Here is a 26,994-nt window from a genome sequence, read left to right as displayed (position 1 = left end):
ACTGTGTGCAGGGGCCACTATGGGGCATAATACTGTGTGCAGAGGCCACTATGGGACATAATACTGTGTGCAGGGGCCACTATGGGACATAATACTGTGTGCAGGGCCACTATGGGGCATAATACCGTGCGCAGGGGCCACTAAGGGACATAATACCGTGCGCAGGGGCCACTAAGGGACATAATACTGTGTGCAGGGGCCACTATGGGACAGAATACCGTGTGCAGGGGCCACTATGGGACATAATACTGTGTGCAGGGGCCACTATGGGACATAATACTGTGTGCAGGGACCACTATGGGGGATAATACTGTGTGCAGGGACCACTATGGGGGATAATACTGTGTGCAGGGGCCACTATGTGGACATAATACTGTGTGCAGGGGCCACTATGGGGACATAATACTGTGTGCAGGGGCCACTATGGGGACATAATACTGTGTGCAGGGGCCACTATGGGGACATAATACTGTGTGCAGGGGCCACTATGGGGGATAATACTGTGTGCAGGGACCACTATGGGGGATAATACTGTGTGCAGGGGCCACTATGGGACATAATACTGTGTGCAGGGGCCACTATGGGGACATAATACTGTGTGCAGGGGCCACTATGGGGACATAATACTGTGTGCAGGGGCCACTATGGGGACATAATACTGTGTGCAGGGGCCACTATGGGGACATAATACTGTGTGCAGGGGCCACTATGGGGACATAATACTGTGTGCAGGGGCCACTATGGGGGATAATACTGTGTGCAGGGGCCACTATGGGGACATAATACTGTGTGCAGGGGCCACTATGGGACATAATACTGTGTGCAGGGGCCACTATGGGGTATAATACTGTGTGCAGGGGCCACTATGGGGTATAATACTGTGTGCAGGTGCCACTATGGAGTATAATACTGTGTGCAGGGGCCACTATGGGGGATAATAGGACAGATCCTGTCCTGTCTGAAATTTCCCCAAGGTGGGACTATTAAAGGATTATCTTATCTTATCTTAATACTGTGTGCAGGAATGCAGTTTGTGCGGGATTGATGTGGAGGGTAAAGGGGTAACATGTTCTCCTTGGGGCCCAGCTTGCCACTCGCCACTGCCTGGACTTTCCCACTTGTCTGACGCCTCTACCAGCGCTCTAGTCCACATGAATCTCTATGACCACTACTCCTGGATGGCATCCGGCCAACACTAGCACAGGCAAAGTCTTTCCAGGAATAGTGTTCTGAGTTTATCACTTTTGGCTGGACCAGAGAACATCTCCTAATCCCTGAGTGACTTTATTCCCCCTCCCCCCCAATAGTTTAAAGGGGTTAACTGACTTCTACAACTGACACCTGCCCCACAAACTGTTGTGGCGGGTTTTGGTACTGCAATGCTGCCCTAGATGAACACAATTCCAGGAGTCGCACCGTATCGGTAGGGTAAGGGGTGATTAGTCTCATTGTACCCCCCTGATCATGAGAGGAAGGGTCTGGGCCCCATATTGGAATGAAGTGACGGCCCTGGAAGCAGCTGTCGTTACAGGCAATGGCTATAGGACTGACTGACTCCGTTACAGACACGGGCCCCCTGTCCTTGTCACCACTGAGGGTCCCAGTAGTCAGACCATTATGGGGCCATGTAGGTGTCACCGCACACAGCAGGGCAACCACGGGACTAGTCCTGTCAGAACCAGCTGATGACATGGCACCATGAGAGGGGTATATACATGTGTGTACGGTCAGGATGGGGTGGTGCCATTTCATGCCATATAGACCCCCAGAATTAGTGACAAGGGTCTCCACCAGCAGTACAGGGGGGCAGTCACGCGCTCAGGGCCTGGTCGAAGGCGACGGGTAACTCTGAAGGGCCGGAAACCTGTCTAAACCACGCCCCCTAGAGAGAGCCGCCGCATAGTGGGCGTGGTCAGTCGGTTTCCTCGCTTCCTAGTCAGGACTGTATTGTAGCTCCGCCTTTTAACAAGTTTTTCCTGAGCGGCTTCCGTTGAGTAAAATGTGCGACATGTGAGCCGGCTTTGTACGATGGAAGTGAGTGGAATATATATATGTCTCTATATACACCGTGTACTGTATGTATGTGTGATACGTGTACCTGTATAGTGTACGTGATGTGTATATACACCGTGTACTGTACAAGAGATATGTATATATCTGTGTAGTGTACAAGCAATGTGTATACACCTGTGTACTGTACAAGAGATGTGTATATATCTGTGTAGTGTACAAGCAATGTGTATACACCTGTGTACTGTACAAGAGATGTGTATATATCTGTGTAGTGTACAAGCAATGTGTATACACCTGTGTACTGTACAAGTGATGTGTATACACCTGTGTACTGCATGAGCGAAGCGTATACACACATACTGTATGAGCGATTTGTATTTACCCCTTTACTGTATGAGTGAAGCATATATACATGTATACTGTACTAGCAATGTGCATACCTATATACTGTACAGGCAACGCATATATAACCGAATACTTTACAGACACTGCTTATATACCTGTGCACTGTATAAGTGACCTGTATATACACACATACTGTACGAGTGACCTGTATGTATACCGTATACTGTACCCATGTACTATACCTGTGTTAAAGGGATTATCTGGTTGCCAGTATTGATGGCCTAGCCTTAGGAGAAGCCATCAGTAATAGATATGTGGAGGGCTGACACCCGTGACCCCTGCAGATCAGCTGTACACAGACAGCGCAGCTCTTGGTAATGTTTACATACGAGCCGCGCTGTTCTCTTGCTATACAGACTGTAGAGGTGAGTGGAGAGATTGCAGTGCTGCCCCATAGAAGTCTATGTGACAGGCCATCACTACTAGAAACCTGACAACCCCTTATTGAAGGGTTAACATTACGGTGTCCTGTGAAAGAACATTTTGTCTTTCTCACTTGATGACTCAGGCGAGACCCTGGTTTGTCCATTACTAGACTTTGTACAATCCTGGAATTTAGAACACTTTGTATTTCTTGTCCATAAAATGTTACAAAAGGCTGCACTGTGTTATAATGAAGTGAGACACTGATCTATATCCCCCGAGGGTGTCAGTGTCCCCCCCCCCCCCGAGCTTGTGCGTATTCATATGTACTGTATATTCCCTGAGCTTGTGTGTGTCCCCCGAACTTGTGTTTTTCAAGCTTGTAACCTTTGTTTTCATTCAATAGGATTTTACAGAAAGTATTCAGCAGAATTTAGTCTTTACATCAAATTGCTACACACCTTTTGATATATATGTGTCTGTGTAATAGGGATATACCCATGTATCGTATATGAGATATATATGTATCTGTGTACGGTTTGTGTGATATGTATATACCAATGCTCTGTACTCCTGATATGTGTGCATCTATGTACTATACATGTTATATATATATATCAGATATAGTGTGTTTTGTTTTCTCAGGCTCACATTACCACCATGGCAGAAGAGGTGCCCAATGAAGCCAAGGGTGCAGTGTTAATGCCCAGCGATGCCATACCAGAAGGAACACCTCAGATCCGAGGATACGATTTCAATCGCGGAGTGGACTATGAGGCCTTGCTGCAGAGTTACCTCACCACAGGATTCCAGGCCACGCACTATGGGCAGGCGGTGCGGGAGGTCAACAACATGGTGAGAGGCTGGAAACTGCCCAGGGGTCACCTGTGGATTTGTAGCATGACACTCGCTAGATGTCTAGATACACACGGCTTTACTATGGTCTCTGGTCTCCTGTGACATAAGATAATAGATATCATGTCACATGACTGTTGTGACATCACTTGGCACCACACGTGACATCATGTCTATTACATTATTTTGTCATGACCCAAAATGCGGTGAGATGACTGATACATTGTAACAAACTATTATAAGAGGATTTCTTTAGCTCAGGCCCGGTTCACATCTGTGTTTGGGGAGTCTGCTTGGGGTGGAAACCTATACGCATAGGAAAGTGGTTACCTGGGAAAACACACGGACCCCATAGACTATAATGGAGACCGTGTGGGTCCGTTCTGTTTACACCCGAAACCTGCGGAGAGAAAAGTGCTGCTTACACTCCATTCATTTATAGCGCTTGCTCTAACACTCCCATTGTAAGTAACGGAGCGGTGCTGGTGCTGCCGGACAGTCGCTCCATTCACAACAGGGATCTGCACGTTCATTGCTTTTGTGGGAAAAACCTCTTTAAGAGGTAATATCTGAAAATTCAAGACTTCTAGAGTTATTTTATTTCTCCACAGATTGACACCAAGCTGTCCTCCCCCGGCGGCTGTGTCATCTTACTGGGGTACACGTCCAACCTGATCAGCTCAGGAGTACGGGAGACAATCCGATACCTGGCAGAACACAAGATGGTGAGCGCACAGAGGAGGAACTCATCCTGTCTACCATTTGTCTGTGAGATGCTGAATTGAAGGCCTTTGGTCCTGGCTGAGCCCATTACCACAATACATATTGATATAATCTAGGCCAGACACCTCCGAACATTTCAAATGGATTTGGCGCCATCAAAAAACAAGCCCACAAACCCACACATGGCTATATGGCTATGTGTATGGAAAATTAAGAGTGTTTTATCTGTCCAGGTCGATATCATCGTCACCACAGCCGGAGGTGTAGAGGAGGACCTGATCAAATGTCTCGCCCCCACCTACCTAGGAGACTTCAGCATGAAGGGGGCAGAGCTGAGGCCTAGGGGCATCAATAGGTGAGCAAATATTACATCCGGGGCAGAGTTTGGGGCCCCCCCTCCTGTAACTGCTCATGTATTTGGGGTCCGCTTTCTTACAGGATCGGTAATCTGCTGGTTCCCAATAACAATTACTGCTTGTTTGAGGACTGGATAACACCGATATTGGATCAGATGGTGCTGGAGCAGGACACTGAGGTGAGGGCAAGATGGACGCTGGGCCTGTGTGTGATATACTTAATAATGAGTGACTTTACCCAACAACAACTCTTCTTCTCCACTGCAGGGGACTAAGTGGACTCCGTCTAAGATGATCGCCCGCCTAGGAAAGGAAATTAATCACCCCGATTCTGTGTATTATTGGGCCCAGAAGGTAAGCGTCAGAGAAAGTCCTCTGTGACTTAGACAGACGACAGGGTGACATACAAGTGGGAGGAGCTACGTCATATGGAGCCTGCTCCTCTCACTACACAATAATAGTCAGGAGGGAGGAGCTATGTGACACGGGTTCTGCCCCTCCCACCACAAGGTGACATGGAAGTTTGGAGCACAGTCTAATGACTTTCTCTCTCTGACAGAATGATATTCCTGTGTACAGCCCGGCGCTCACAGATGGATCCCTGGGGGACATGCTGTATTTCCACTCCTACAAGAACCCAGGCTTGAAGCTGGACATTGTTGAAGGTGACGTCACTGATTCACTATTAGTAATTATAATAGTATCTACAGTTAGGGCCAGAAATATTTGGACAGTGACACAAGTTTTGTTATTTTAGCTGTTTACTAAAACATGTTCAGAAATACAATTATATATATAATATGGGCTGAAAGTGCACACTCCCAGCTGCAATATGAGAGTTTCCACATCCAAATCGGAGAAAGGGTTTAGGAATCATAGCTCTGTAATGCATAGCCTCCTCTTTTTCAAGGGACCAAAAGTAATTGGACAATGGAATCTAAGGGCTGCAATTAACTCTGAAGGCGTCTCCCTCGTAAACCTGTAATCAATGAAGTAGTTAAAAGGTCTGGGGTTGATTCCAGGTGTGTGGTTTTGGATTTGGAAGCTGTTGCTGTGACCAGACAACATGCGGTCAAAGAAACTCTCAATTGAGGTGAAGCAGAACATCCTGAGGCTGAAAAAAAAAAAAAATCCATCAGAGAGATAGCAGACATGCTTGGAGTAGCAAAATCAACAGTCGGGTACATTCTAAGAAAAAAGGAATTGACTGGTGAGCTTGGGAACTCAAAAAGGCCTGGGCGTCCATGGATGACAACAGTGGTGGATGATCGCCGCATACTTTCTTTGGTCAAGAAGAACCCGTTCACAACATCAACTGAAGTCCAGAACACTCTCAGTGAAGTAGGTGTATCTGTCTCTAAGTCAACAGTAAAGAGAAGACTCCATGAAAGTAAATACAAAGGGTTCACATCTAGATGCAAACCATTCATCAATTCCAAAAATAGACAGGCCAGAGTTACATTTGCTGAAAAACACCTCAAGAAGCCAGCTCAGTTCTGGAAAAGTATTCTATGGACAGATGAGACAAAGATCAACCTGTACCAGAATGATGGGAAGAAAAAAGTTTGGAGAAGAAAGGGAACGGCACATGATCCAAGGCACACCACATCCTCTGTAAAACATGGTGGAGGCAACGTGATGGCATGGGCATGCATGGCTTTCAATGGCACTGGGTCACTTGTGTTTATTGATGACATAACAGCAGACAAGAGTAGCCGGATGAATTCTGAAGTGTACCGGGATATACTTTCAGCCTAGATTCAGCCAAATGCTGCCAAGTTGATCGGACGGCGCTTCATAGTACAGATGGACAATGACCCCAAGCATACAGCCAAAGCTACCCAGGAGTTCATGAGTGCAAAAAAGTGGAACATTCTGCAATGGCCAAGTCAATCACCAGATCTTAACCCAATTGAGCATGCATTTCACTTGCTCAAATCCAGACTTAAGGCGGAAAGATCCACAAACAAGCAAGACCTGAAGGCTGTGGCTGTAAAGGCCTGGCAAAGCATTAAGAAGGAGGAAACCCAGCGTTTGGTGATGTCCATGGGTTCCAGACTTAAGGCAGTGATTGCCTCCAAAGGATTCGCAACAAAATATTGAAAATAAAAATATTTTGTTTGGGTTATGTTTATTTGTCCAATTACTTTTGAGCTCCTAAAATGTGGAGTGTTTGTAAAGAAATGTGTACAATTCCTACATTTTCTATCAGATATTTTTGTTCAACCCTTCAAATTAAACGTTACAATCTGCAATTGAATTCTGTTGTAGAGGTTTCATTTCAAAACCAATGTAGTGGCATGCAGAGCCCAACTCGCGAAAATTGTGTCACTGTCCAAATATTTCTGGCCCTAACTGTATCTTATCTATCTATCTATCTATCTATCTATCTATCTATCTATCTATCTATCATAAGTATATAATAGTATTATCACTATTAAAGATCATTGTTGTGTTGGTTCCCCACCAGATATTCGGCGGCTGAATTCTTCTGTGGTGTTCGCTAAGAAGACAGGAATGATTATTCTGGGAGGAGGACTGGTGAAGCATCATATCTGTAACGCCAACCTCATGGTAAGGGAAGACGGGCAGGAGCCAGAGGGAGGCGCCATGAGCTTGTAGTGAGCTGCCTCCTGCTTTAAGTCCTTTATAGATCTCCCCTATAGTGTGGAAGAAGGGTTCATAAAGCCCATTCACTGATTTACCACAACTGTCAGCAGACCTGTCACACATACTGTTACTGCTGCTTCAAGAACAACTCACCGCCATCCCTGATAAGTATTCTCTTTTTACAGAGGAACGGTGCAGATTATGCTGTTTATGTGAACACTGCTCAGGAATTTGATGGGTCAGATGCTGGAGCCAGACCAGATGAGGCAGTGTCCTGGGGAAAGATCCGCATGGATGCTAATCCAGTGAAGGTGATGGATTAATGCCAAGATGTATCCTCGGTAGCTAATACACTGGTTCTCTGCTGATAGATCCCCCGCTATAACTACTATAATACTACTCCTATGTACAAGAATATAACTACTATAATACTACTCCTATGTACAAGAATATAACTACTATAACACTACTCCTATATACAAGAATATAATTCCTATAATACTACCTCCTATGTACAAGAATATAACTACTATAATACTGCTCCTATGTACAAGAATATAACTACTATAATACTACCTCCTATGTACAAGAATATAACTACTATAATACTGCTCCTATGTACAAGAATATAATTCCTATAATACTACCTCCTATGTACAAGAATATAACTACTATAATACTGCTCCTATGTACAAGAATACAACTACTATAATACTGCTCCTATGTACAAGAATATAACTACTATAATACTACTCCTATGTACAAGAATATAACTACTATAATACTGCTCCTATGTACAAGAATATAACTACTATAATACTGCTCCTATGTACAAGAATATAACTACTATAATACTGCTCCTATGTACAAGAATATAACTACTATAATACTACTCCTATATACAAGAATATAATTCCTATAATACTGCCCCCTATGTACAAGAATATTACTATAATACTGCTCCTATGTACAAGAATACAACTACTATAATACTGCTCCTATGTACAAGAATACAACTACTATAATACTGCCCCCTATGTACAAGAATAATCAAATCAAAAAAATGCTTTATTGGCACGTCCGAATAGGTATTTGGCATTGCCAAAGCTAGTAAAGTGTGTGTGTGTGGGGGGGAGTTGGGTTGGGTGGGTGGTGGGTATGGGGGGGGTTTGGGTTATAACAGTCCATGGAGTCTCATCTTCCTCTTCGTTGGTGACTGCTATATGGGGGGGGGTTGGAGGTGGGGTGGGGCAGGGCGGTTGGTTTGGGGTATAACAGTCCGTGGAGTCTCGTCTTCCTCTTCGTTGGTGACTGCTATATGGGGAGGTGGGGGCGGGGGCGGGTGTTTTGGGATAAATATAACAGTCCATGGAGTCTCATCTTCCTCTTGTTTGGTGACAGCTGGACACGTATTGGGCAGCGATCTCCACAGTGGCTTCTTCTTCTCCCAGTAGGATGTAGAGTTTCCTCTTCTCGTCTGCAGATCTGAAGTCTGGGATGTGGGCAGAGAGTCTTTGGTAGTAGACGGCCCTCACAGCTGAGTATTTGGTGCAGTGTAGCAGGAAGTGGGTCTCGTCTTCTAGGACCCCCTGGTCACAGTGCTGGCACAGTCTCTTCTCCCGTGGCTTGTACGTCTGCCTGTATCGCCCCGTCTCTATCTCTAGGTTGTGGGCGCTCAGTCTGTACCGGCTCAGGGTCTGTCTGTGCTTGGGGTGGCGTATTCTCTCCAGGTAGGTGGCCATGGTGTAGTCCCTTTGTAGGGATTGGTACACGGTGAGTTTCTTGGAGTTATTTATTTCATTTCTCCATTCTTCAATGTACCGCTCTCTGTTTGCCTCTGTGGTCGCCTTTATTTCGGCCTTGGTTATCATCTGTTGGTGTTTTTGGTTTGGTGGTTGGCTGCTGTTAGGTTGGTGAATGTCTGGTTTGCTCAGGTGGCTTAGCCAGGCTTGGTGCTCCTATGTACAAGAATACAACTACTATAATACTGCTCCTATGTACAAGAATATAACTACTATAATACTGCTCCTATGTACAAGAATATAACTACTATAATACTGCTCCTATGTACAAGAATATAACTACTATAATACTGCTCCTATGTACAAGAATATAACTACTATAATACTACTCCTATGTACAAGAATATAACTACTATAATACTACTCCTATGTACAAGAATATAACTACTATAATACTACTCCTATGTACAAGAATATAACTACTATAATACTACTCCTATGTACAAGAATATAACTACTATAATACTGCTCCTATGTACAAGAATATAACTACTATAATACTACTCCTATGTACAGGAATATAACTACTATAATACTACTCCTATATACAAGAATATAACTACTATAATACTGCTCCTATGTACAAGAATATTACTATAATACTGCTCCTATGTACAAGAATACAACTACTATAATACTACCTCCTATGTACAAGAATATAACTACTATAATACTGCTCCTATATACAAGAATATAACTACTATAATACTGCTCCTATGTACAAGAATATAACTACTATAATACTGCTCCTATATACAAGAATATAACTAGTATAATACTACTCCTATGTACAAGAATATAACTACTATAATACTACTATGTACAAGAATATAACTACTATAATACTGCCTCCTATGTACAAGAATATAACTACTATAATACTGCCCCCTATGTACAAGAATATAACTACTATAATACTGCCCCCTATGTACAAGAATATAACTACTATAATACTGCTCCTATGTACAAGAATATAACTACTATAATACTGCCCCTATGTACAAGAATATAACTACTATAATACTACTCCTATGTACAAGAATATAACTACTATAATACTACCTCCTATTTACAAGAATATAACTACTATAATACTGCCCCCTATATACAAGAATATAACTACTATAATACTGCTCCTATGTACAAGAATATAACTACTATAATACTGCCCTATGTACAAGAATATAACTACTATAATACTGCCCTATGTACAAAAATATAACTACTATAATACTGCCCCCTATATACAAGAATATAACTACTATAATACTGCTCCTATGTACAAGAATATAACTACTATAATACTGCCTCCTATGTACAAGAATATAACTACTATAATACTGCCCCCATATACAAGAATATAACTACTATAATACTACCTCCTATGTACAAGAATATAACTACTATAATACTGCTCCTATATACAAGAATATAACTACTATAATACTGCCCTATGTACAAGAATATAACTACTATAATACTGCCCTATGTACAAAAATATAACTACTATAATACTGCCCCCTATATACAAGAATATAACTACTATAATACTGCTCCTATGTACAAGAATATAACTACTATAATACTGCCTCCTATGTACAAGAATATAACTAATATAATACTACCTCCTATGTACAAGAATATAACTACTATAATACTGCCTCCTATATACAAGAATATAACTACTATAATACTGCTCCTATGTACAAGAATATAACTACTATAATACTGCCCTATGTACAAGAATATAACTACTATAATACTGCTCCTATGTACAAGAATATAACTACTATAATACTGCCCTATGTACAAGAATATAACTACTATAATACTGCTCCTATGTACAAGAATATAACTACTATAATACTACTCCTATGTACAGGAATATAACTACTATAATACTACTCCTATGTACAGGAATATAACTACTATAATACTACTCCTATGTACAGGAATATAACTACTATAATACTACTCCTATGTACAAGAATATAACTACTATAATACTGCTCCTATGTACAGGAATATAACTACTATAATACTACTCCTATGTACAGGAATATAACTACTATACTACTGCTCCTATGTACAAGAATATAACTACTATAATACTACTCCTATGTACAAGAATATAACTACTATAATACTGCTCCTATATACAAGAATATAACTACTATAATACTGCTCCTATGTACAAGAATATTACTATAATACTGCTCCTATGTACAAGAATACAACTACTATAATACTACCTCCTATGTACAAGAATATAACTACTATAATACTGCTCCTATATACAAGAATATAACTACTATAGTACTGCTTCTATGTACAAGAATATAACTACTATAATACTACTCCTATGTACAAGAATATAACTACTATAATACTACTATGTACAAGAATATAACTACTATAATACTGCCTCCTATGTACAAGAATATAACTACTATAATACTGCCCCCTATGTACAAGAATATAACTACTATAATACTGCCCCCTATGTACAAGAATATAACTACTATAATACTGCTCCTATGTACAAGAATATAACTACTATAATACTGCTCCTATATACAAGAATATAACTACTATAATACTACTCCTATGTACAAGAATATAACTACTATAATACTACTATGTACAAGAATATAACTACTATAATACTGCCTCCTATGTACAAGAATATAACTACTATAATACTGCCCCCTATGTACAAGAATATAACTACTATAATACTGCCCCCTATGTACAAGAATATAACTACTATAATACTGCTCCTATGTACAAGAATATAACTACTATAATACTGCCCCTATGTACAAGAATATAACTACTATAATACTATATATTATTTATTTCATTTCTCCATTCTTCAATGTACCGCTCTCTGTTTGCCTCTGTGGTCGCCTTTATTTCGGCCTTGGTTATCATCTGTTGGTGTTTTTGGTTTGGTGGTTGGCTGCTGTTAGGTTGGTGAATGTCTGGTTTGCTCAGGTGGCTTAGCCAGGCTTGGTGCTCCTATGTACAAGAATACAACTACTATAATACTGCTCCTATGTACAAGAATATAACTACTATAATACTGCTCCTATGTACAAGAATATAACTACTATAATACTGCTCCTATGTACAAGAATATAACTACTATAATACTGCTCCTATGTACAAGAATATAACTACTATAATACTACTCCTATGTACAAGAATATAACTACTATAATACTACTCCTATGTACAAGAATATAACTACTATAATACTACTCCTATGTACAAGAATATAACTACTATAATACTACTCCTATGTACAAGAATATAACTACTATAATACTGCTCCTATGTACAAGAATATAACTACTATAATACTACTCCTATGTACAGGAATATAACTACTATAATACTACTCCTATATACAAGAATATAACTACTATAATACTGCTCCTATGTACAAGAATATTACTATAATACTGCTCCTATGTACAAGAATACAACTACTATAATACTACCTCCTATGTACAAGAATATAACTACTATAATACTGCTCCTATATACAAGAATATAACTACTATAATACTGCTCCTATGTACAAGAATATAACTACTATAATACTGCTCCTATATACAAGAATATAACTAGTATAATACTACTCCTATGTACAAGAATATAACTACTATAATACTACTATGTACAAGAATATAACTACTATAATACTGCCTCCTATGTACAAGAATATAACTACTATAATACTGCCCCCTATGTACAAGAATATAACTACTATAATACTGCCCCCTATGTACAAGAATATAACTACTATAATACTGCTCCTATGTACAAGAATATAACTACTATAATACTGCCCCTATGTACAAGAATATAACTACTATAATACTACTCCTATGTACAAGAATATAACTACTATAATACTACCTCCTATTTACAAGAATATAACTACTATAATACTGCCCCCTATATACAAGAATATAACTACTATAATACTGCTCCTATGTACAAGAATATAACTACTATAATACTGCCCTATGTACAAGAATATAACTACTATAATACTGCCCTATGTACAAAAATATAACTACTATAATACTGCCCCCTATATACAAGAATATAACTACTATAATACTGCTCCTATGTACAAGAATATAACTACTATAATACTGCCTCCTATGTACAAGAATATAACTACTATAATACTGCCCCCATATACAAGAATATAACTACTATAATACTACCTCCTATGTACAAGAATATAACTACTATAATACTGCTCCTATATACAAGAATATAACTACTATAATACTGCCCTATGTACAAGAATATAACTACTATAATACTGCCCTATGTACAAAAATATAACTACTATAATACTGCCCCCTATATACAAGAATATAACTACTATAATACTGCTCCTATGTACAAGAATATAACTACTATAATACTGCCTCCTATGTACAAGAATATAACTAATATAATACTACCTCCTATGTACAAGAATATAACTACTATAATACTGCCTCCTATATACAAGAATATAACTACTATAATACTGCTCCTATGTACAAGAATATAACTACTATAATACTGCCCTATGTACAAGAATATAACTACTATAATACTGCTCCTATGTACAAGAATATAACTACTATAATACTGCCCTATGTACAAGAATATAACTACTATAATACTGCTCCTATGTACAAGAATATAACTACTATAATACTACTCCTATGTACAGGAATATAACTACTATAATACTACTCCTATGTACAGGAATATAACTACTATAATACTACTCCTATGTACAGGAATATAACTACTATAATACTACTCCTATGTACAAGAATATAACTACTATAATACTGCTCCTATGTACAGGAATATAACTACTATAATACTACTCCTATGTACAGGAATATAACTACTATACTACTGCTCCTATGTACAAGAATATAACTACTATAATACTACTCCTATGTACAAGAATATAACTACTATAATACTGCTCCTATATACAAGAATATAACTACTATAATACTGCTCCTATGTACAAGAATATTACTATAATACTGCTCCTATGTACAAGAATACAACTACTATAATACTACCTCCTATGTACAAGAATATAACTACTATAATACTGCTCCTATATACAAGAATATAACTACTATAGTACTGCTTCTATGTACAAGAATATAACTACTATAATACTACTCCTATGTACAAGAATATAACTACTATAATACTACTATGTACAAGAATATAACTACTATAATACTGCCTCCTATGTACAAGAATATAACTACTATAATACTGCCCCCTATGTACAAGAATATAACTACTATAATACTGCCCCCTATGTACAAGAATATAACTACTATAATACTGCTCCTATGTACAAGAATATAACTACTATAATACTGCTCCTATATACAAGAATATAACTACTATAATACTACTCCTATGTACAAGAATATAACTACTATAATACTACTATGTACAAGAATATAACTACTATAATACTGCCTCCTATGTACAAGAATATAACTACTATAATACTGCCCCCTATGTACAAGAATATAACTACTATAATACTGCCCCCTATGTACAAGAATATAACTACTATAATACTGCTCCTATGTACAAGAATATAACTACTATAATACTGCCCCTATGTACAAGAATATAACTACTATAATACTACTCCTATGTACAAGAATATAACTACTATAATACTACCTCCTATTTACAAGAATATAACTACTATAATACTGCCCCCTATATACAAGAATATAACTACTATAATACTGCTCCTATGTACAAGAATATAACTACTATAATACTGCCCTATGTACAAGAATATAACTACTATAATACTGCCCTATGTACAAAAATATAACTACTATAATACTGCCCCCTATATACAAGAATATAACTACTATAATACTGCTCCTATGTACAAGAATATAACTACTATAATACTGCCTCCTATGTACAAGAATATAACTACTATAATACTACTCCTATGTACAGGAATATAACTACTATAATACTACTCCTATGTACAAGAATATAACTACTATAATACTACTCCTATGTACAGGAATATAACTACTATACTACTGCTCCTATGTACAAGAATATAACTACTATAATACTACTCCTATGTACAAGAATATAACTACTATAATACTGCTCCTATATACAAGAATATAACTACTATAATACTGCTCCTATGTACAAGAATATTACTATAATACTGCTCCTATGTACAAGAATACAACTACTATAATACTACCTCCTATGTACAAGAATATAACTACTATAATACTGCTCCTATATACAAGAATATAACTACTATAATATTGCTCCTATGTACAAGAATATAACTACTATAATACTGCTCCTATATACAAGAATATAACTACTATAATACTACTCCTATGTACAAGAATATAACTACTATAATACTACTATGTACAAGAATATAACTACTATAATACTGCCTCCTATGTACAAGAATATAACTACTATAATACTGCCCCCTATGTACAAGAATATAACTACTATAATACTGCCCCCTATGTACAAGAATATAACTACTATAATACTGCTCCTATGTACAAGAATATAACTACTATAATACTGCCCCTATGTACAAGAATATAACTACTATAATACTACTCCTATGTACAAGAATATAACTACTATAATACTACCTCCTATTTACAAGAATATAACTACTATAATACTGCCCCCTATATACAAGAATATAACTACTATAATACTGCTCCTATGTACAAGAATATAACTACTATAATACTGCCCTATGTACAAGAATATAACTACTATAATACTGCCCTATGTACAAAAATATAACTACTATAATACTGCCCCCTATATACAAGAATATAACTACTATAATACTGCCCCCTATATACAAGAATATAACTACTATAATACTGCTCCTATGTACAAGAATATAACTACTATAATACTACTATGTACAAGAATATAACTACTATAATACTGCCTCCTATGTACAAGAATATAACTACTATAATACTGCCTCCTATATACAAGAATATAACTACTATAATACTGCTCCTATGTACAAGAATATAACTACTATAATACTACTCCTATGTACAAGAATATAACTACTATAATACTACTCCTATGTACAGGAATATAACTACTATACTACTGCTCCTATGTACAAGAATATAACTACTATATTACTACTCCTATGTACAAGAATATAACTACTATAATACTGCTCCTATATACAAGAATATAACTACTATAATACTGCTCCTATGTACAAGAATATTACTATAATACTGCTCCTATGTACAAGAATACAACTACTATAATACTACCTCCTATGTACAAGAATATAACTACTATAATACTGCTCCTATATACAAGAATATAACTACTATAATATTGCTCCTATGTACAAGAATATAACTACTATAATACTGCTCCTATATACAAGAATATAACTACTATAATACTACTCCTATGTACAAGAATATAACTACTATAATACTACTATGTACAAGAATATAACTACTATAATACTGCCTCCTATGTACAAGAATATAACTACTATAATACTGCCCCCTATGTACAAGAATATAACTACTATAATACTGCCCCCTATGTACAAGAATATAACTACTATAATACTGCTCCTATGTACAAGAATATAACTACTATAATACTGCCCCTATGTACAAGAATATAACTACTATAATACTACTCCTATGTACAAGAATATAACTACTATAATACTACCTCCTATTTACAAGAATATAACTACTATAATACTGCCCCCTATATACAAGAATATAACTACTATAATACTGCTCCTATGTACAAGAATATAACTACTATAATACTGCCCTATGTACAAGAATATAACTACTATAATACTGCCCTATGTACAAAAATATAACTACTATAATACTGCCCCCTATATACAAGAATATAACTACTATAATACTGCTCCTATGTACAAGAATATAACTACTATAATACTGCCTCCTATGTACAAGAATATAACTAATATAATACTACCTCCTATGTACAAGAATATAACTACTATAATACTGCCTCCTATATACAAGAATATAACTACTATAATACTGCTCCTATGTACAAGAATATAACTACTATAATACTGCCCTATGTACAAGAATATAACTACTATAATACTGCTCCTATGTACAAGAATATAACTACTATAATACTGCCCTATGTACAAGAATATAACTACTATAATACTGCTCCTATGTACAAGAATATAACTACTATAATACTACTCCTATGTACAGGAATATAACTACTATAATACTACTCCTATGTACAGGAATATAACTACTATAATACTACTCCTATGTACAGGAATATAACTACTATAATACTACTCCTATGTACAAGAATATAACTACTATAATACTGCTCCTATGTACAGGAATATAACTACTATAATACTACTCCTATGTACAGGAATATAACTACTATACTACTGCTCCTATGTACAAGAATATAACTACTATAATACTACTCCTATGTACAAGAATATAACTACTATAATACTGCTCCTATATACAAGAATATAACTACTATAATACTGCTCCTATGTACAAGAATATTACTATAATACTGCTCCTATGTACAAGAATACAACTACTATAATACTACCTCCTATGTACAAGAATATAACTACTATAATACTGCTCCTATATACAAGAATATAACTACTATAGTACTGCTTCTATGTACAAGAATATAACTACTATAATACTACTCCTATGTACAAGAATATAACTACTATAATACTACTATGTACAAGAATATAACTACTATAATACTGCCTCCTATGTACAAGAATATAACTACTATAATACTGCCCCCTATGTACAAGAATATAACTACTATAATACTGCCCCCTATGTACAAGAATATAACTACTATAATACTGCTCCTATGTACAAGAATATAACTACTATAATACTGCTCCTATATACAAGAATATAACTACTATAATACTACTCCTATGTACAAGAATATAACTACTATAATACTACTATGTACAAGAATATAACTACTATAATACTGCCTCCTATGTACAAGAATATAACTACTATAATACTGCCCCCTATGTACAAGAATATAACTACTATAATACTGCCCCCTATGTACAAGAATATAACTACTATAATACTGCTCCTATGTACAAGAATATAACTACTATAATACTGCCCCTATGTACAAGAATATAACTACTATAATACTACTCCTATGTACAAGAATATAACTACTATAATACTACCTCCTATTTACAAGAATATAACTACTATAATACTGCCCCCTATATACAAGAATATAACTACTATAATACTGCTCCTATGTACAAGAATATAACTACTATAATACTGCCCTATGTACAAGAATATAACTACTATAATACTGCCCTATGTACAAAAATATAACTACTATAATACTGCCCCCTATATACAAGAATATAACTACTATAATACTGCTCCTATGTACAAGAATATAACTACTATAATACTGCCTCCTATGTACAAGAATATAACTACTATAATACTACTCCTATGTACAGGAATATAACTACTATAATACTACTCCTATGTACAAGAATATAACTACTATAATACTACTCCTATGTACAGGAATATAACTACTATACTACTGCTCCTATGTACAAGAATATAACTACTATAATACTACTCCTATGTACAAGAATATAACTACTATAATACTGCTCCTATATACAAGAATATAACTACTATAATACTGCTCCTATGTACAAGAATATTACTATAATACTGCTCCTATGTACAAGAATACAACTACTATAATACTACCTCCTATGTACAAGAATATAACTACTATAATACTGCTCCTATATACAAGAATATAACTACTATAATATTGCTCCTATGTACAAGAATATAACTACTATAATACTGCTCCTATATACAAGAATATAACTACTATAATACTACTCCTATGTACAAGAATATAACTACTATAATACTACTATGTACAAGAATATAACTACTATAATACTGCCTCCTATGTACAAGAATATAACTACTATAATACTGCCCCCTATGTACAAGAATATAACTACTATAATACTGCCCCCTATGTACAAGAATATAACTACTATAATACTGCTCCTATGTACAAGAATATAACTACTATAATACTGCCCCTATGTACAAGAATATAACTACTATAATACTACTCCTATGTACAAGAATATAACTACTATAATACTACCTCCTATTTACAAGAATATAACTACTATAATACTGCCCCCTATATACAAGAATATAACTACTATAATACTGCTCCTATGTACAAGAATATAACTACTATAATACTGCCCTATGTACAAGAATATAACTACTATAATACTGCCCTATGTACAAAAATATAACTACTATAATACTGCCCCCTATATACAAGAATATAACTACTATAATACTGCCCCCTATATACAAGAATATAACTACTATAATACTGCTCCTATGTACAAGAATATAACTACTATAATACTACTATGTACAAGAATATAACTACTATAATACTGCCTCCTATGTACAAGAATATAACTACTATAATACTGCCTCCTATATACAAGAATATAACTACTATAATACTGCTCCTATGTACAAGAATATAACTACTATAATACTACTCCTATGTACAAGAATATAACTACTATAATACTACTCCTATGTACAGGAATATAACTACTATACTACTGCTCCTATGTACAAGAATATAACTACTATATTACTACTCCTATGTACAAGAATATAACTACTATAATACTGCTCCTATATACAAGAATATAACTACTATAATACTGCTCCTATGTACAAGAATATTACTATAATACTGCTCCTATGTACAAGAATACAACTACTATAATACTACCTCCTATGTACAAGAATATAACTACTATAATACTGCTCCTATATACAAGAATATAACTACTATAATATTGCTCCTATGTACAAGAATATAACTACTATAATACTGCTCCTATATACAAGAATATAACTACTATAATACTACTCCTATGTACAAGAATATAACTACTATAATACTACTATGTACAAGAATATAACTACTATAATACTGCCTCCTATGTACAAGAATATAACTACTATAATACTGCCCCCTATGTACAAGAATATAACTACTATAATACTGCCCCCTATGTACAAGAATATAACTACTATAATACTGCTCCTATGTACAAGAATATAACTACTATAATACTGCCCCTATGTACAAGAATATAACTACTATAATACTACTCCTATGTACAAGAATATAACTACTATAATACTACCTCCTATTTACAAGAATATAACTACTATAATACTGCCCCCTATATACAAGAATATAACTACTATAATACTGCTCCTATGTACAAGAATATAACTACTATAATACTGCCCTATGTACAAGAATATAACTACTATAATACTGCCCTATGTACAAAAATATAACTACTATAATACTGCCCCCTATATACAAGAATATAACTACTATAATACTGCCCCCTATATACAAGAATATAACTACTATAATACTGCTCCTATGTACAAGAATATAACTACTATAATACTACTATGTACAAGAATATAACTACTATAATACTGCCTCCTATGTACAAGAATATAACTACTATAATACTGCCTCCTATATACAAGAATATAACTACTATAATACTGCTCCTATGTACAAGAATATAACTACTATAATACTACTATGTACAAGAATATAACTACTATAATACTGCCCTATGTACAAGAATATAACTACTATAATACTGCCCTATGTACAAGAATATAACTACTATAATACTGCCCTATGTACAAAAATATAACTACTATAATACTGCCTCCTATATACAAGAATATAACTACTATAATACTGCTCCTATGTACAAGAATATAACTACTATAATACTACTCCTATGTACAAGAATATAACTACTATAATACTGCCCCCTATATACAAGAATATAACTACTATAATACTGCTCCTATGTACAAGAATATAACTACTATAATACTACTCCTATGTACAGGAATATAACTACTATAATACTACTCCTATGTACAAGAATATAACTACTATAATACTACTCCTATGTACAGGAATATAACTACTATACTACTGCTCCTATGTACAAGAATATAACTACTATAATACTACTCCTATGTACAAGAATATAACTACTATAATACTGCTCCTATATACAAGAATATAACTACTATAATACTGCTCCTATGTACAAGAATATTACTATAATACTGCTCCTATGTACAAGAATACAACTACTATAATACTACCTCCTATGTACAAGAATATAACTACTATAATACTGCTCCTATGTACAAGAATATAACTACTATAATACTACTCCTATGTACAAGAATATAACTACTATAATACTGCTCCTATATACAAGAATATAACTACTATAATACTGCTCCTATGTACAAGAATATTACTATAATACTGCTCCTATGTACAAGAATACAACTACTATAATACTACCTCCTATGTACAAGAATATAACTACTATAATACTGCTCCTATGTACAAGAATATAACTACTATAATACTACTATGTACAAGAATATAACTACTATAATACTGCCTCCTATGTACAAGAATATAACTACTATAATATTGCTCCTATGTACAAGAATATAACTACTATAATACTGCTCCTATATACAAGAATATAACTACTATAATACTACTCCTATGTACAAGAATATAACTACTATAATACTACTATGTACAAGAATATAACTACTATAATACTGCCTCCTATGTACAAGAATATAACTACTATAATACTGCCCCCTATGTACAAGAATATAACTACTATAATACTGCCCCCTATGTACAAGAATATAACTACTATAATACTGCTCCTATGTACAAGAATATAACTACTATAATACTGCCCCTATGTACAAGAATATAACTACTATAATACTACTCCTATGTACAAGAATATAACTACTATAATACTACCTCCTATTTACAAGAATATAACTACTATAATACTGCCCCCTATATACAAGAATATAACTACTATAATACTGCTCCTATGTACAAGAATATAACTACTATAATACTGCCCTATGTACAAGAATATAACTACTATAATACTGCCCTATGTACAAAAATATAACTACTATAATACTGCCCCCTATATACAAGAATATAACTACTATAATACTGCCCCCTATATACAAGAATATAACTACTATAATACTGCTCCTATGTACAAGAATATAACTACTATAATACTGCCTCCTATGTACAAGAATATAACTACTATAATACTACTATGTACAAGAATATAACTACTATAATACTGCCTCCTATGTACAAGAATATAACTACTATAATACTGCCTCCTATATACAAGAATATAACTACTATAATACTGCTCCTATGTACAAGAATATAACTACTATAATACTACTATGTACAAGAATATAACTACTATAATACTGCCCTATGTACAAGAATATAACTACTATAATACTGCCCTATGTACAAGAATATAACTACTATAATACTGCCCTATGTACAAAAATATAACTACTATAATACTGCCTCCTATATACAAGAATATAACTACTATAATACTGCTCCTATGTACAAGAATATAACTACTATAATACTACTCCTATGTACAAGAATATAACTACTATAATACTGCCCCCTATATACAAGAATATAACTACTATAATACTGCTCCTATGTACAAGAATATAACTACTATAATACTGCCTCCTATGTACAAGAATATAACTACTATAATACTACTATGTACAAGAATATAACTACTATAATACTGCCTCCTATGTACAAGAATATAACTACTATAATACTGCCTCCTATGTACAAGAATATAACTACTATAATACTACCTCCTATGTACAAGAATATAACTACTATAATACTGCCCTATGTACAAGAATATAACTACTATAATACTGCCTCCTATGTACAAGAATATAACTACTATAATACTACCTCCTATGTACAAGAATATAACTACTATAATACTGCCCTATGTACAAGAATATAACTACTATAATACTGCCCTATGTACAAGAATATAACTACTATAATACTACCTCCTATGTACAAGAATATAACTACTATAATACTGCCCTATGTACAAGAATATAACTACTATAATACTGCCTCCTGTGTACAAGAATATACCGTATTTTTCGGACCATAAGACGCACTAAGGTTTTAGAGGAGGAAAATAGGGAAAAAAACATTGGTGAAATATTTAATAACCTAATAATATAATATTTCACCAATGTAAATAGAACCGGGGGCTTTCGGACACAGGGATACCAAATGTGTATGTGTTTCACAGTAATGTTTTTGTTTTACATGTATTCTAGGGATATGGGGGTGATTTGAACATATCTATCTAATCTATCTATCTATCTAATCTATCTATCTATCTCTGTCTGTCTATCTATCTATCTATCCTATCTATCTAATCTCATCCATGGATGGAAAGAGACACCCTGCAGTGGTGTGAAGGAGGTGTGGTTTTCTAAGCAAACTTGAAACCACGCCTCTTTCACCCGTCTGGCTCGTCCCTCCTTCACTGCCTCTCAGATCTGGCTCCTGCAATGATGCCACACAGGCAGGGAAGTAGGGGCGGGCCAGACAGGTGAAGGAGGCGTGGTTTCAAGCTTGGCGAGAAAACCACGCCTCCTCCCGTTTGGCCCGCCCCTCCTTCCCTGTCTGTGTGGCTTCATTGCAGGAGCCAGATCTGAGAGGCAGTGAAGGAGGGGCAGGCCACACGGGAGAAGGAGGCGTGGTTTTCTCGGCAAGCTTGAAACCACGCTTCCTTCACCTGTCTGGCCCGCCCTTACTTCCCTGCCTCTCATATCTCGCTCCTGCAAACACGCGACACAGACAGGGAAGGAGGGGCAGAGCAGGCAGGCACAGCACCGCTCTCCTTTTGATTCTCATAGACAGGACACAGACACTGCACACGCTGCATTCGGACTATAAGACGCACACACATTTTCCTCCCATATTGGGAGGAAAAAAAGTGCGTCTTATAGTCCGAAAAATACGGTAACTAGAATGATTATCTATTTGCAGGAAGTTACCATTGATCAGTATAATGTATAGCTTGTGTTTCGTCCCCAGGTATACGCAGAGGCCAGCCTGATTTTCCCGTTGCTTGTTGCTCAGACGTTTGCCCGGAGACAAGGAGACTTCTCCAGCAGGGAGAAGGAGAAGGAGCAGGACTCCTGAGGTGTGGTGGACACGAGCCAGTCTCCATTGTGGCTTGCATGCTGCGCCCCTGGCTGTTTTGAGCTTCCTTCCTCTGCTCCCCTTACACTATTAGGAGTGTAATAGAGATGACCCAGGCGTGTGTGGTTAGAACATGTTACCGTGTGCAGCTCTACAGCCATATATGTGCACAGCGCAACATATGTATTCCTGTATGGGAAAGTGTTCAGTACACCAGCGCCCCCCCTCTGAGGGTGACTGGAGTATTTGGGTGTTGTCCTTCCACTGTACCATTATGGTAGCCGTGCACCTTAGAATGATGCTGTTTCCTACAGCTAATCCTCCTGAACCCCCTTACACTTGCATGCTCAGTTTGGCTAAGTGTGTGCAGGACCTCAGAGAGTGATTCCGCTGCTACCAAAAACCTCTAGAGGAAGAGTATCTCCTGTGAGAACAAAGGCTCGGCCATGCTGAACCCTCCACATCTCCTTTCCTTTGACATCTGCCATTGGAGGGGAGTCAGGACACCCCATACACATTAGATTGCCAGTGGAGGAGCCCACCAAAATCTGTGGGTTTGGTTAAGGTCAATCTAATGTGTATGGCTGCCTTTAGGAGGTGATAACTAGGTCACCTCTGTTATAGAGTAACCCTTCATCTGTAAATGCAATAAATTTATTTTTATTTAAATTGTCTATATGTACATGGGGGAGGGGCATGAAGGGACGAGAGATTGTATCCAAAATATAACTTTTATTTGTTTTAATAAATGAAAAAAATGTGATACAACTATATACAGTGTCATTGTGATTTGCTGACTCCTTCCTCCTCCGGGGGTTCCCCCCTCCAAACCTGGACTTCTCCCTCATTGGCAGTCAGTAGGCAAGGTTCAGTGGGATGATATGAGAGCGACTGTACAACTCCTTTACTGACCGGGAGCTTGAGTGCGAGTGAACCCTGCGGGGAGAGAAGAGGGATTAAGTGCAGCCACTATGTACCAATGTAAGACTGACTGAAGGAGTATATAACACTGCTCCTATGTACAAGAATATAACTACTATATTACTGCTATGTACAAGAATATAACTACTATAATACTGCCCCCTATGGACAAGAATATAACTACTATAATACTGCTATGTACAAGAATATAACTTACTATAATACTGCTCCTATGTACAAGAATATAACTACTATAATACTGCTCCTATGTACAAGAATATAACTACTATAATACTGCCTCCTATGTACAAGAATATAACTACTATAATACTACTCCTATGTACAAGAATATACCTACTATAATACTCCCTCCTATGTACAAGAATATAACTACTATAATACTGCTCCTATGTACAAGAATATAACTACTATAATACTGCTCCTATATACAAGAATATAACTACTATAATACTGCTCCTCTGTACAAGAATATAACTACTATAATACTACTCCTATGTACAAGAATATAACTACTATAATACTGTTCCTATGTACAAGAATATAACTACTATAATACTGCTCCTATGTACAAGAATATAACTACTATAATACTACCTCCTATGTACAAGAATATAACTACTATAATACTGCTCCTGTGTACAAGAATATAACTACTATAATACTACTCCTGTGTACAAGAATATAACTACTATAATACTGTTCCTGTGTACAAGAATATAACTACTATAATACTGCTCCTGTGTACAAGAATATAACTACTATAATACTGCTCCTGTGTACAAGAATATAACTACTATAATACTGCTCCTGTGTACAAGAATATAATTACTATAATACTGCTCCTGTGTACAAGAATATAACTACTATAATACTGCTCCTATGTACAAGAATATAACTACTATAATACTGCTCCTATGTACAAGAATATAACTACTATAATACTGCTCCTATATACAAGAATATAACTACTATAATACTACTCCTATGTACAGGAATATAACTACTATAATACTGCTCCTATGTACAAGAATATAACTACTATAATACTACTATGTACAAGAATATAACTACTATAATACTACTATGTACAAGAATATAACTACTATAATACTACCTCCTATGTACAAGAATATAACTGCTATAATACTGCTCCTATGTACAAGAATATAACTACTATAATACTGCTCCTATGTACAAGAATATAACTACTATAATACTACTATGTACAAGAATATAACTACTATAATACTGCTCCTATGTACAAGAATATAACTACTATAATACTACTATGTACAAGAATATAACTACTATAATACTGCTCCTATGTACAAGAATATAACTACTATAATACTACCTCCTATGTACAAGAATATAACTACTATAATACTACTCCTATGTACAAGAATATAACTATTATAATACTGCCCCTATGTACAAGAATATAACTACTATAATACTGCTCCTATGTACAAGAATATAACTACTATAATACTGCTCCTATGTACAAGAATATAACTACTATAATACTA

At 35.8% G+C, this 26,994-nt stretch overlaps 1 protein-coding gene across 2 annotated transcripts; it reads left to right on the top strand.

The window, feature by feature from the left end:
• The first annotated feature begins 1,405 nt into the window (after window positions 1-1,405).
• Window positions 1,406-25,260, top strand: DHPS (deoxyhypusine synthase). 2 transcript variants are annotated; one of them, XM_075272524.1, is made up of 10 exons: window positions 1,406-1,423; window positions 3,427-3,636; window positions 4,248-4,361; window positions 4,593-4,714; window positions 4,798-4,894; window positions 4,983-5,069; window positions 5,275-5,380; window positions 7,186-7,289; window positions 7,511-7,636; window positions 24,416-25,260. In XM_075272524.1, the coding sequence occupies exons 2-10, from the start codon at window positions 3,442-3,444 to the stop codon at window positions 24,521-24,523; spliced, it is 1,059 nt and encodes a 352-aa protein (XP_075128625.1). In that variant the 5' UTR covers window positions 1,406-1,423; window positions 3,427-3,441; the 3' UTR covers window positions 24,524-25,260. The 2 variants fall into 2 exon arrangements, with proteins under 2 accessions (XP_075128625.1, XP_075128624.1); XM_075272523.1 differs by lacking the exon at window positions 1,406-1,423 and adding an exon at window positions 1,975-2,034.
• The last annotated feature ends 1,734 nt before the right edge of the window (window positions 25,261-26,994 follow it).

Source organism: Leptodactylus fuscus, chromosome 5 (assembly GCF_031893055.1).
Source record: "Leptodactylus fuscus isolate aLepFus1 chromosome 5, aLepFus1.hap2, whole genome shotgun sequence".
NCBI classification, from domain to species: Eukaryota; Metazoa; Chordata; class Amphibia; order Anura; family Leptodactylidae; genus Leptodactylus; species Leptodactylus fuscus.
This window is presented reverse-complemented; position numbering and strand designations above follow the sequence as displayed.